At 40.6% G+C, this 13,275-nt stretch overlaps 1 protein-coding gene across 1 annotated transcript in view; it reads left to right on the top strand.

Annotated features, from left to right (window-relative positions):
* PHF21B (PHD finger protein 21B) overlaps positions 1-11,754 on the top strand; it is a 158,984-nt gene extending 147,230 nt beyond the window's left edge. Inside the window, exons 9-14 of the mRNA XM_085232894.1 lie at positions 234-288; positions 3,421-3,443; positions 4,812-4,970; positions 5,971-6,046; positions 6,958-7,061; positions 9,477-11,754. Coding sequence (XP_085089020.1) covers positions 234-288; positions 3,421-3,443; positions 4,812-4,970; positions 5,971-6,046; positions 6,958-7,061; positions 9,477-9,701 — 642 coding nt within the window. The 3' untranslated portion in view covers positions 9,702-11,754. The remainder of the gene's footprint in view (positions 1-233; positions 289-3,420; positions 3,444-4,811; positions 4,971-5,970; positions 6,047-6,957; positions 7,062-9,476) is intronic.
* Positions 11,755-13,275: the final 1,521 nt, after the last annotated feature.

Here is a 13,275-nt window from a genome sequence, read left to right as displayed (position 1 = left end):
CTGATGTACGTGAAACTGCTCTATGAAGAAACTGTTAGAGAGGTAAATAAGGCAACCGTTTATATAGCCGTGTTAGGGGTTAGCAATGAATAATCTAAAACACGAAACTGGCTTTTGGATACTTCATTATGTATGAGAGAGTTCATAGAAATAATCTGTATGTGACAGTAAGAGACAACTAGAGCACTTTTCAATAATGCTATGATACTGTGTTGTTTTTTTTTCCCATCCAGCGGAAACGTCTTGCATCAAATTTTTTGAATAACCCCTTGTTCCTTTCAACGAGAGGTAAGCATATTTTTAAGTGAATATACTACTATTCTAATTACATGTTAAATATTTATTGGTAGGATTTCATATGAATTACTACTACGATACTATAGGATATTACTTTGTGTAAGAACCCTGAACTTTTTAGTGTGAATATAGATGCTTTTCCTGCAAAATAAATAAATAAATAAATAAAGGATAAAGCTAAAGGTCAAAACTGTGTAGAAACGGATCCAAAGTCTCTGCAATCAATGGTAAATCTGGTCTCTAGCACTGTAAGCACCGTCCAGTGAGAGGACTGATTCAAGAAGATAGCAGTGCCAGCCCCAAGTGCTTAAAAACATGTATTGAAAATTGGATCTAAATGTAATTGCTTCTTTTCATTTGCTTCTTTTTGTCAGCTTTAAGAAACTGCTATCTACTACTTTCGAAGGCTAGAAATTTACCTTACCATTTGCCTTAAAAACAGTGGCCAAAACCCACTATTTTTCTCACTCTAAGAACTGGAGCAATTAAAGTAGATTTGATGGCCTTGAAGATGCCTACCAATCTTGTACTTAGGAGAACTTCAGATGCTGAAAGTTTCATGGTAAAATCCTTGAGAATGATCAACTGAGAGGAGCCATTTGAGGTGATAATTAGTTTATGTGAAGAAGCTAATTCCTGGAGAAATGCAACTTGTAGAGAAGGCAAAGTATTGAGAGGTGGGAGATGAAACAAAGAGAATACACAGTACAATTTAGTTCTTTAGATGAGGCCCAGATAGGATTTTAAAAGACAAAGCAAGAAGCTTGAGCTGCATGTAAAAAGAGGAGAGAAAATGAGTGGAAGCATTTTCGTATTTTCTTGCCCTTGTGTTGCCTTCATAACTTAAGTTTTACTGTGGTGCATTAAAGGTAAGGGACTGCAGGGTGTTGTTTTTTTTTCTGATCCAGTTATTATTTCAGATTTTGGAGCATGTACAGTAGTAATTTCAATTAAGACTTCAATTAAGACATCTTTTCAGGGTTTTCTTGGTATACCTGTCAAGTGTCATTTTAGAGCCACCTTTTTGGCCCTGCCTTGAATTCCTGCTCCATGGTGCTTCTCTATATCCAAAATGTAATGTTCTAGATGCAGACAATTGGCCACCTTACCATATGCCTATAGTGCCTGGGGTCTCAGAAGACAAGAGAGATTATTATACAGTAAGCTGCCACGATGACGAGCCTGTCAGCAGGACCCATGCTCATGTGAGCCCAAGTTGAAAGAATGTTGTCCCTGGCTCAGTTTTATTGTAAAATCAACATTACTGTTTATCTTATCCTGGCACTTGCTTTTCCCTTGTAAACACGCATCTGGAGAGAACGACAAAGTTAGCACTGGGTGCCGTTGTGCAAGATGAGGTGTAAACTCTGATCTGAAGTCAGTCACTGTCCCCAGACAGCTTGGAATAACAGAGGTGTAGACGTCTGCCCATAGTGGACTGCTGGTTTCCCCTTCTCCTATAATAAAACACTCCTTTAGAACATTTGTCTTCAGTTTAATTGGACATATTTTAAAATGTCAAAAACTTTACATCAAAACTGAACTGAAGAGAGAAATAAACAAATGAAAAAAAAATCCCTATGAAGTACAGGAAACAACTGTCATTTCCAGAAATGCAGAAGAGAACAATTCTTGTAAATTTCCAGCGAAATGTCAATTAATCAAGATTCATTTATCTGAAAATGTCTTACCTGAAATGAGGTCGCATCCCCTGACATACATCATTTGTAGAAGAGACTCTTCAATTACCAAGCTCTTGTTTGTCTGAATAACATTTATGTCCCCTGAGTAATCACAGTGTCATATAAAGAAGGATCTGTGTGTGTGTTTTTGCATATGTGTAGTGACATCTGCAGATTTTATGGAACTCATTGCCAAAGAATGCGACAATTGTTGGAAAAAGCTGACAAATTTATGGAAGAACCCTTCTAAGGTTGTTGAATATAAAGGTGAAGATGCAAACTCCAGTTTAAGGAAAGCCATATACTGCTGTTAGTCTCTGGAAGGATACCTCTGGAGAAAAGCAATTTATGCTGTGCATGCCCAGTTCCTACACTCTAAGCCTGGGCAGCAGCAACATGGGATGCTGTTAGCAAAGGACCTTGGTCTTCATAGGACCTTGGTCTCCATTCAACTTAGATGAAGCTGATCCTTTGTTCTTATGGTCCTGTTTTTACATATGTGTGAGCACACTGTGTACGTGTCTTCACCTGTATATGTACAGCTTCCAAGCTGCTTGGTACATGTGCGTGCACACTGGGGCAGCTGTGTTCCCAGCTGTGATCAGAGAGGGAGCTGAAGAAATTAGGGACAGAATTCTAGTTTGGCTGTCACCACATCAATCTGAAAAAAAGCCATCAGCTGCTTGTTGCTGAAACACCTCGTTAGTTCTCTTATGAGACAGCAGCAAAAATCACGAACCACTGCACTTCCCATAAAGCTATTAAAAAATTCTCAAATTTTATTTTTGGATTAAAGCATAATGAATTTCACAAATATTTTTAAATGAAAACTTGGCCTGTTTTCCAGTGAGCTCTGGTGGTTCTTTTTCCTATCAGGCTGTGAATACAGTTCATCCAAAGGTCAAAAAATCACAGGGATTTGGGTGGAAGCAGATTGATGATCAAGAGCTGATGAAAACACAGAGCTCACTCCCACAAGTGGCTGAGCATTTTGGCTGTGAATCAGCTGAACACCTATATAGGTTTAACAGTAAGTCAGTTGCACCACTTCTGTTTCCCAAGATAAGCAACTGCATAAGTGCCTTGCTGGTGCATGGCCAGGCAGTTCATCACCCAGCAGGCTGATGTCCTTAAGGAAGGCTTCCAGATTGATGACGTGTGGAGAAGAGTTCCACAGGAAACTTCTTGAAAATTTCAAGTAGGCTCTGTGCTTCTCATACAATGGCATTGTAGTATCAGACCTTTGGGGACAGGGCTGCTATGATGTAAATTTGAAAATTTTAATTTGAAAAATACTTACTGGTGCTAAATTGTGACAATGCCCTGATCTCCTGCATCTCACCTTGACTAAAATTCTTTCCTTCCCGTAGCTGAGAACTAGCATTCATTTCAGCAATGTATTTCCCACTAATCTGTTCTCTGTCCTTTTTCCATATGCTAGCAAATGAGGATCCATTCTGGAAGGTAGGTGTAGCAAAATTTGTGTATTACAGGTATCTTTTTCCATCACTGTGTAATTCAGTGCTTTCTTCTGATTACTGTAGTCTCCATCAAGGTACAGGATTCCAGTATTCTCTTTGCCTTTCATACTGTTTTTGTGAAACATTCCTCACTTGACTAAATCTTTCAGCCTCTGAGTTAGAATTTCAGAGGCAGGATCTTGTGGGCTTGCATGAGCAAGGCTGGAATTTAATCCCTTTGCAGAATCCCCCCTGAGAAATTGCTAGTCCAGATTTGTGCTTTTAATGACCATTTTAAGAAAAAATGAGTGACCGTTATATGTTGTATAGATTAAATCTCTCAATCTTGAGCTTGAACTTTTTGAGAAAATAATTTTAAAATGTTAGTATTCTGGAGAGCTGATTTTTTTGACAGGACTGATTTAGAATTCGGGATGTAAGTCTGACTAAAATTATCATGAAACATTATAAGGAATATCCCTAAAAATGAAAAAAGTGTGCTTTTGGAATTAACAAAGGCACAATATTATTATTCTTCCTTCTGGAAAAGTACTACGAAAAATTAGATTTTTTTATATAAAGATTCACAAACCACCAGAGTTTCAAAATCAGCCTCTCCTTTATTAAAATGCACTTAATTATACAAAGAGTAATTAACATTGCTGCTACATTAGCATAGCAATTTACTACATGACACTGTAACTTTGTTGATGAGTCTTAGTTCATGTTATATATTGCTTCAGACAAAGTGTTAATCAGTCTTGTTGGAGAAAGGTTGTCAGATTCTGAAGAGAAAACAATTGACTACAGGGAGGGTAGAGGGTTGCAGAAGCCCTCTAGAGGAGCTCATAAAGAAGGGTACAGAGGAAAAGGCCGCTCTCAAGCATACAATTTTCCTGGCTGCTCTTCGAGGCAGCGTGCATAAAACATGGAACTGTGCTTTTTCCCCAGAAACTTCTGCTTGCTTGCTTCCTTCTGTTTTGGACTTGAAGGACAAGTGAATCACACTTTGACCCATGCTTCAAAATAGAGCTACACTTGGTGATATATGAATCAGATACACATTATCAAGAACAAGTGAAATAATTCCTGCACTACAGTCTGGCTATATTAGTTGATTCTCTGCTCTGTTTGATAATTTGATTCTTATTTTTTTCTGTTACAATGTATGGAACTTGCTGCTGGCTCATTTGTTTGTATTTGCTTTCATACACCATTATTTCTCTTGTCTTCTACAGTGGCCAGGGTGTTTCTGACAAATAGATATGTCTTTGAATGAGACTGGCTGCTGTAGTAGTGTCTGTGAGTGCTGCCCAGGGGAAGCGCCTGGTGGGTTGACTTGATCCAAGCCATCCTTGCTTTTCTCTTGCAGAATGAGATCCACCATGATGAATACTGCACTGCTTGCAAGCGAGGCGTTAACTTGCAGCCCTGTGGCACATGTCCCAGGGCGTATCACCTCAACTGCTTGGACCCACCCCTCAAAACAGCCCCCAAGGGGGTCTGGGTCTGTCCAAAGTGCCAACAGAAGGTAAGCTGCATGAGGCACAGCACACCGAGAAGAGAAAATAGGAGAAACATCAAATTTGTGTGCCACTAAGCTAAATTAACCTTCATCACAGTTTTGGGGACCACATTTGATAGAGTAATACTGAGAGTTTTAGTACAGTTTGCTGCATTTATTTCTCTTATTTTTATTGTACCAGCCTTAAAACATACAGTGAGTGCCTAGACTCACCATAATTACATCTGCTGAGATTTGTCCTGGAAAAAGGTTAGAAATGTCTCTTCATTTTCTTTGTTTCTCTTTGTTACCAAAAAGCCAGAAGCATGTATGTTGCAAAACAAAAAATGTAAACATTATGGGTGAGGGAGACATTGCCAGAAGCAGAAGCTTCACCAGTAGATCTGAAAGCTATAAGGAGACCACATCACGTTCTTTAAATCATGTTTGTTATATGATATTTATTGATCATAGCTATGATCAGAAGTGCTAATTTATCTAATTGCTGTGAATAATGCTGATTGCAAGAAGAGTAAAATACTTACTTAAAACAGTACAGTGTCACTAAATTGTAGAGTGGAGGCTTAGATTTTGTGCCTTAGATTTCTTTCTGTTTTGCACTGGGATTACTCTTTGTTACCCTTTGAAAATATTGAGGGGAAATTCTAGCATGAAGCTGTAGAGAACAGAGCAATCCTGTGTTAGATCTACACAGTCGTGTTTTCATGTAAGTCTCCAAACTCTCCCACGATACTGCTGACAGCATGATACATGTTGATCAGGAGCTGAGAGATGTTTTTTGGTCATGGCAACAAGAAGCAGAGGCTTTGTTACCCTCTTCAGTATTGGTTGATCAGTTTAGAGATATGGAAAGGAGTAAGGCCCAATGGAGACTGCTACACAAGTTTCTACTTCATTAGTTTTCATCTTGTGAATTCTGAAACAGGAACTCTAGAGCTGGTCCTGCAGACCTGTGAGGCTGAAGGAAGAAAAATATTAATGTGTGCCTTGTTTCCTGGGCTTACAGGTGTTAAAGAAGGATGACAATGTGCCATGGACTGGAACTCTAGCTATTGTTCACTCCTATGTCACTCACAAAACAGGTAGGAATTGACATGGCTTTTGAGAAGGGATTCTCTGCTCATGATGGTCGATACCATTTAAATCCTTCACGGCACTGATATTAAAGCAGTGTTGCAACATGACCAGTTATCAAAGCACCATAAGGAGCTGTGGCTGAGAACAGCAGGTGGCTTTCTCTTGCCTTCTCTGTCTCTGCTCCTTTTCTATCTACTCTGAGGAATCTGAGATCAATCTCTGAGGAATTTCACTCAGTGAAATTTCACTCAGGCTGTCATGAAAGTGGTGACTTCCTGGTGAAAGAAAATGGGATTTTGAGGCACAATTATATCAGGCTAGGAGGCAGAAAGGCACGATCAGGCTAGGGAGGGACATACAGCTGGGTCTGCAGCACATTACAAGACTAATATCTCAGATATTGTAGTAATATCATTCTAATTACGTTGGTATTATTTGGTATCAAAGTCATTTGTATCAAATAATGTATGTACATTGATGATTACTCATTTTATTTCTTGTTGCACTCTTACAATGGATTGTTTAGGGCATTACAGTGCATTTGGGAGGAGCTTTGCAGAAGTTTGACACTGTTGTGGTCTGTGCTTTTCATCCAGAATCACTGAACCTGAGCCATTACAGGTGGCTGATCTGTTCCTAAATATCTTTCACCTTTTTCTTGGAGACTTCAGGGTCATATGTGCTCCAGTCATTAATTCTAGCACATTGTAGCTTTTTGGATCATCCTGTGTGCTAGCCTTTGACACAGACACATCCATGCAAACAGAAACTCTGGGTTTATTCAGCTGTATCTACAGACAAAAGGCTACTGATATCAGAAACTTGCCTTTCAAAATACATGCTTGGTATTGTCAAGCACAGAGTTTTGCTGTATTACCTTTTCTTAACTTGTACATCCTTAATGTTATTGTTCCAGTCAAAGAAGAAGAGAAACGAAAGTTATTAAAGAGAAGCAGCGAGCTGAAGAGTGAGCACAGACAGTTAGAAGAAAAAGATCGACTTCTCAACAGTGCAGTGAAGGTAGGAATCCTGACTGGGGACTCAGTCTCCTGCCGAGATATTTATAAAAACTTTATGGTTGAAAACTGATAATCTGTGGCTAGAAGATTATTTATACTCCCAAGCTGCAAATGTTCAAGTGTGTTTGTTCTTCTGTCTGAGGAAAAACATGGACCTCCTTTATGTGCAAAAGCAAGCTACTTGGGTAACCTCAGGAGAGGAAATCACCAGTGACTGAATTCCTTTTGTAGACATAAAAACACAAAATAGGTGTACCTGTCTTCCTTGTGGTGCTGTACATAGCTCTGATCTGTCTGATGACAATAAGATACTTCCATCCTTCAGATGAAAAGATCAGTGTGCTCCAGTGATAGCTACTCCAAAACTCCTGAGATCAGGTAGAAGTAGCAATCCTTAATTTGCCTTTGAGGTTGAATGGTGTAACAACCTCTTCACAAGTGAAAATGGATTCAGAACCATTTCCTCTGTGATTTCGTTTCAAACTTAATGTTGGCTGGCGATGTCTCCCGTATGTAGTGTGCTATGAGGGCCAGTGTCTGGCAGTAATGACAGGCCTGATCTCTATCCTTCATAGATGAAGGAGCTTATATGGTACTAGCTCACCTCATGCCAACTCTTAAGGGGTAGCTGTTAGTTTGTGTGGTAGGCTCAATAAATATTTGAAACTTCTTTACCCTGGAAGAATCAAAGTGGCAGCTGCAGGAGTGACTGGTCACTACTTATTTTACTGCTGCAGTTATCCAGAGGAAGCATGCTAAAATATTTATCACATTTAAAACAGAATGGAAAGGAAAGCAATAACTTATTAAAAGACATCTCAGTGGGGGATATTCCCTCTAAGTGTGCACAGCCACCGTCTGCGCTAATGGAAAGAAACAAACATATGTATGAAAAGTGACTAGGGTATGAAGTATCTTCAGTGGTTAGGAGAGTGCAGTGGCATGAGGTGTTCATACAAAGAAAGGCATTTGGGATGGATTCAGTTATTGGGTTTATGTCAGTACTGTCAAAGTCAAAAAATTTCTACATAAGCAGAACTGGGTTCTTTCAGTGGGAAAGAATCTTTTTTAAATAGTAAAATCAGCTGATTCTCATTATTTACTGGAGATACGTCCACTTGAAAGAAGAAAAACAATTAAAGGTGTTCCAGTGCAGAGTAATTAATTCCTGGCATTTTCCTTGACAGAGATTTACATTAAAGAGAGAAGTTGTAAACACATCCCAGGTGATATGGTTTTATTTGTTCAAAGCAGAATGTGGTGTAACTTTCACCTGAGATTTCATTTATCTAACCCAATCACTGAGCAGCTTTACACAGTGTCTTTTTGAACAACTTGACTTTCAGGTGATCATTTCTCACTTTCCCTGAGCTGTAGGCTCCCATGCTCCAGGTAGTCAAAGAAAAGGAGTATGCAGATAAGTCACAGCCAGGTCAAGACCAATGGGAGAAGGAAACCTATCCTCTTCCTCCTCGCAGACAGACTCAGGTGTTTGGTCAATCACTTAGTCCCTTGCAGGCCAGATGATGTGTAGCAGATGAGAAAGCAGCTGCAGCAGTACAGAACTAGAGAGAGAAGGGAGGCTTACGGGTTCTTCCTTACTCCCTCTTGGAGAATCAAAATGCTTTTGTTTAGCTCCTACTCTCATTCTCATTTTCATGTAGATTTGCATGAAATGTTTGAAGTGATGGTGGGGTACAGTTTGTTCACCCTGCAGGTAAAATAATTTCCTGTGACTGTTGTGGTACAACATTAGGGTATTAGATTAAGTTTTCTGCCAAAATAATGTTTGAAGAGGACAACTTATCTTCACAGTACTGGCTCCCTAATATCTGGGCAGGAGCCAAGTGCATGGGGCCAGGCTCTTTTTGGTGCCCAATGACAGTGGGCACAAACTGGAACACAGGAAGTTCCATATAAACATGAAGTAAAGCTTCTTTACTTTGAGGGTGACAGAGCAATAGAACAGGCTGCCTGGAGAGGTTGTGGAGTTTCCTTCTTTGAAGATATTCAAAATCCACCTGGACGCTTTCCTGTGTAACCTGCTGCAGGGAACCAACTTTAGCAGGGGGTTGGACTTGGTGATCTCCAGTTGTCTCTTCCAACCCCTTTGACTCTATTTCTGTGAATCCTGTGCCAATGACATCTCTGAATGCAGGAAGCTTGTTACAGGGTGCAGTCAGAAATGTTCTCTGAATGCACGTGGACATGGGTGAAGGCTGTTACCTCAGACAGTTGCTGCTGTGGCCGCAGTGTGTGTGATTGCCCTGTTCATTTTGCTTTTGCTATCCTCACAGGAGAATATAACTTCATTTGAGGAGGACGTGCACTCAAGACACAAAAGGATGTTTTGAGAGATGTTTGACACCAATCTGAATGCATTCTCAGCCTTCCCTTCTCTCTCTTTATTTGACAGAAATGCTTAGAGCTAAAAAGCAGCCTGTTAGCCCAGCAGAAGGGGACTCAGTCATCACTGGAACGTCTCCGAACCCTCATTAGACTGATACAAAACGAGCAGATGATTCAGGTTACCATGACGACCACCACCACCTCATCCCTGCTCACCATGCCCTGGATCAAGCCCTCCTCGGCCTCCGCCGCCATGCACCAGGCCTTGCAGCATTCGCAGGGCCACAACTGACCGGGCCGCCACAGGACAGCCATGGAAGGGGGACAGACTTTGCACCCGGGCATGAGGAGAAAGGGGACAGACACAGAAGGAAAGAGTGGTCTCGGGGTTTATACGCATTGGAACTTGCAGGCCCATCGGTCCCACTTGTAGTCGCTGTGGCGGCAGCTTCCCAGGGAGCGCAGCGCACTGCAGCGTTGTTTGCCGAGACCTTCAGTGCTTATGAGATTTTTTTTTTTGTTGTTATGTTGGCCTTAATGTACTTATGGCAGGATGAGCAGGAAGAGCATGGCCGATAGAAAGGAAGTGGAATATCCTTTTAGTGGGGAGCAGGCGGTTTCGCAGTTCTGCTCTAAGGGGGAAAATTAAAATGCAAAGAGTTAGTGAGCTAGTGGGTATGTAGTTGGGCTGAGAGCTGTTTGTGGGAGGGAAAACGGTGACGTCAAAGGAAACTGAGCTACTTAGGACCTGACATGGATTCTTTATCAGAGGAACAAGGTCGGCCCCGCTGACTCGAGCGAGCTGAAACTCGGGCCGCTTTGACCAGAACGGACACTCACAGAGCCTTCGAAACAAAAGATCCTTTTTTTCAGTATTATTAAAGTTGAGAATTGCAGATATTTAAATAAAGAAACTGTATGAAGTTAGCATTTCTAGTAAAATATTGAAGTATTTTCATGCTGATGCTTCTGTATATGCGTTCTGAAGTATTTAAAGAAGTATGACTGTAAAACTCCTTACTTTTTTGCAGGTCCTTTTTACTTATTTTGCTATTGGTGTATTTTTCTCATGGAGTTTTTGTGCAAGATTTAGCATAAACCATAATAGTGGATATCTTTGGCAGATTGGATTTTGTTTTTTAAACAGATTGTTTTGGGGTATTTTGTTAGCATCTGATTTTTTTTTTTTTAATTTTAAGAAAAAAGCAAATAAATATTCTGCTTTTTGTTTCTTACCAGTACAGATAAAATGCCAAAAAGATAACTTCACATTTTTGTACTGCGTTTTTATTGTTAAAAATATGTTTTTTTTTTTAATTATTATTATTTTTGCTTGTGGAACTATCTGCCAAAATGGTACAGGAAAAAAAATAACTGCCTCATGGGGTTGTTTCTCGTACTGAGTAATATCAAGAGCTTTGGGGGAGGGACGGGCTGTGGCAAATTATAAGAGTTTGTTGGTTGTTTTTTTCCTCTTTTTTTGGAAACTTGACTCCTATTTAAGGTTCTGTTGGCTCTTAGCACACTGGGAAGTGCGTGGCATTGGCCTGGCAAGCCCTCGCACGCCTGCTGTTTCACCTGTAGTCTTCCTGACCCCACGGGTCCACCCGTCTTCCCCAGCCTCGTGCTGGACGAGGAGTGAAACGGGCACCCGGTTGTCTCAGCATCACACCCCACCAGTTGCCATCACCCTCGTCGCTTATGAGTTCTTCACCAATTAGTGCAACAGGTACTTGAGGAAAGCAGGAAGCCACCAGAGCACGGCACAAGGCTAGTCTCTCACATCAGCATATCACATGGTGCCGAATATCTTTTTTATTTTTAGAAAAACAAAACAAAACAAAACAAAAAAAAAACAAAAAACACACGCGAGGGACTGGCTTTTTCCATCGCCCATCACTAGGCAGCACATGGTCCCTTCAACCATTTTCACAACTCCGGGAGAAACTGTGCAGTACTATACAAATCTATTTTAATACACAACACTCGGTTGAACAAGATTTTTATATTCTTTTATCGATGAACAAAGTGAACTAAGTAAAACACAATTGTTATACATTGGTTATTGTATGCCTATTATGCATTCTAACGTGGCTTGCAATGTAAGTGTTTTCAGGTTTAATGATTTTTTTTTTTCCTTCTCAGACAAATTTAAAAAAAAATGAAAAGCGTGAATGGTTGAGTATGTGAAGAATTTCTGAAGAAGTGTCTTGGACTGTTAAAAGTAGTTATTTTGAAAAGGGGACTGTCCAGTGGATAGTGTGCATAGAAAAAAAGTGTTTGTCTTAAATATGCCAATGTAGTTTTACTTCTTTATGATGCATTAAACTTGATTGACAATTTAATAGTCAATGATGTGCTATTCATTACTGATTTTCCCATCCTTCTCCCCTCCCTGGTGCACGTGGCAGGCAGCACAGCCCTTGTTCTTTGCAGGCTGCTGGAAGGAGGGATACTGTGGAACAAGGACATATCACAGCTCTAATGGCAGCTTGGCAGCTTTGGGCTTAGACCTGTGCTTTCAGCGCAAGCGCTCGGATAAGAGAAGCAAGCCCATTCTGCCAAGCCATTTCTAAATCCCTGTGTAAATACAGTAATTAAAGAATGATAGATTAGATTCCTTGCAAGAGTTGTCTGGCATCTGACAGATGAAAGGGGCAGAATTTCAACAGAACAAACAAAATTAAAGGAAGTCAATGTTAAAGTCCCATGAAACCCACCATGGTGGATAATGCTTACATAGAGCAGCAGGCACAGCACTGACACTTGTGCCTGTTGTGTAGGGTTGGGTTTTGCAATAGGAAATTGTCATCATCATCATCCTGCCACCATCTTAACCCATAAACCCTGCTCTGTGCTGTAGGACAGGAGCCAATTACAGAGCTCTGCGTGTTGCCATAATAATTAATACAGTTGCAAAGACTTGTAGGCTAATGCCAGCCTTTAATGTTCGAGAGTAATTTAAATTAAGGTTTTGGGGGAGATTTGTACAAGTGCTGATGGCTGCCATGCTCCTTGCTGTGGCCCTGGGCTCCAGCTTTGACAAGAATAAGGAGCTGTGGGGTTTCCACTCTGTCCTTCCGAGTACAGGTTATTTTTGAGGATACACAACACTTCAAAGCTTCAGAACTCTTTATTTTAACATGACAGACTGTTTTCTGTGCACTGGACCTTTTCATGTGCCATTAGTTATCCTGCGGAGGAGCTGCTCTGCAAATAGCTGTTGGAATGAAACTTCTTGTCGCTGAGCTTGTCACTTTTATATTTGCACCTCTTCAAATGTAATTTTGCCCACTCTTCCCTCTCTCACTGCTGCCCTTTCCTCAGAAATTAGAGGAAAAGGAACTCTTGGGAAGCAGCACACAGCAATGCTACTCCTTTCTGGAGTGCAGAATGGTGAGCACCAGCAATTTTAGGCCATGCCAGGATGTCTTCAGTCTTTGTCATTGCAGGAGAAGCCGCTGTACACTTGGATGCCCCAAGCCCTCAGAAGTTATGGGGCGAGGTCACAAAGCCATATTTTTATTACATTTATGCAACAATCAATGGCAGCATGTTTTGTGCCCTAGATTTAACAGAAGTGTCAGCTACAGGCTTTGTTTCTGTTTTTAGGCCTCCTCTGAGGATGACTGAGCCAACTCCATAACAGCTATATAGGAGTACATTTTGCATAGGAATTTGTCCTACATAGTTTATTCTACACATTGACATATCATTGCATACTGGCTTCTGAGCAGCTTGATGGCCTATTAGTAACACTTAAACTTCTAGAAGGGTGCATTATAAGCTGATGCATACTTTTTGTTCTGTCTTCGGCAGGTCCTCTGTAGTTAAAGTGAGATGTTATGCTGAAGTGAGTGGCAACA

The sequence above is a fragment of the Meleagris gallopavo genome, chromosome 1 (assembly GCF_905368555.1).
Source record: "Meleagris gallopavo chromosome 1, MGAL_WU_HG_1.1, whole genome shotgun sequence".
NCBI classification, from domain to species: Eukaryota; Metazoa; Chordata; class Aves; order Galliformes; family Phasianidae; genus Meleagris; species Meleagris gallopavo.
The sequence above is the reverse complement of the archived record's forward strand: the minus strand, read 5'-3'. Positions and strand labels throughout refer to the sequence as shown.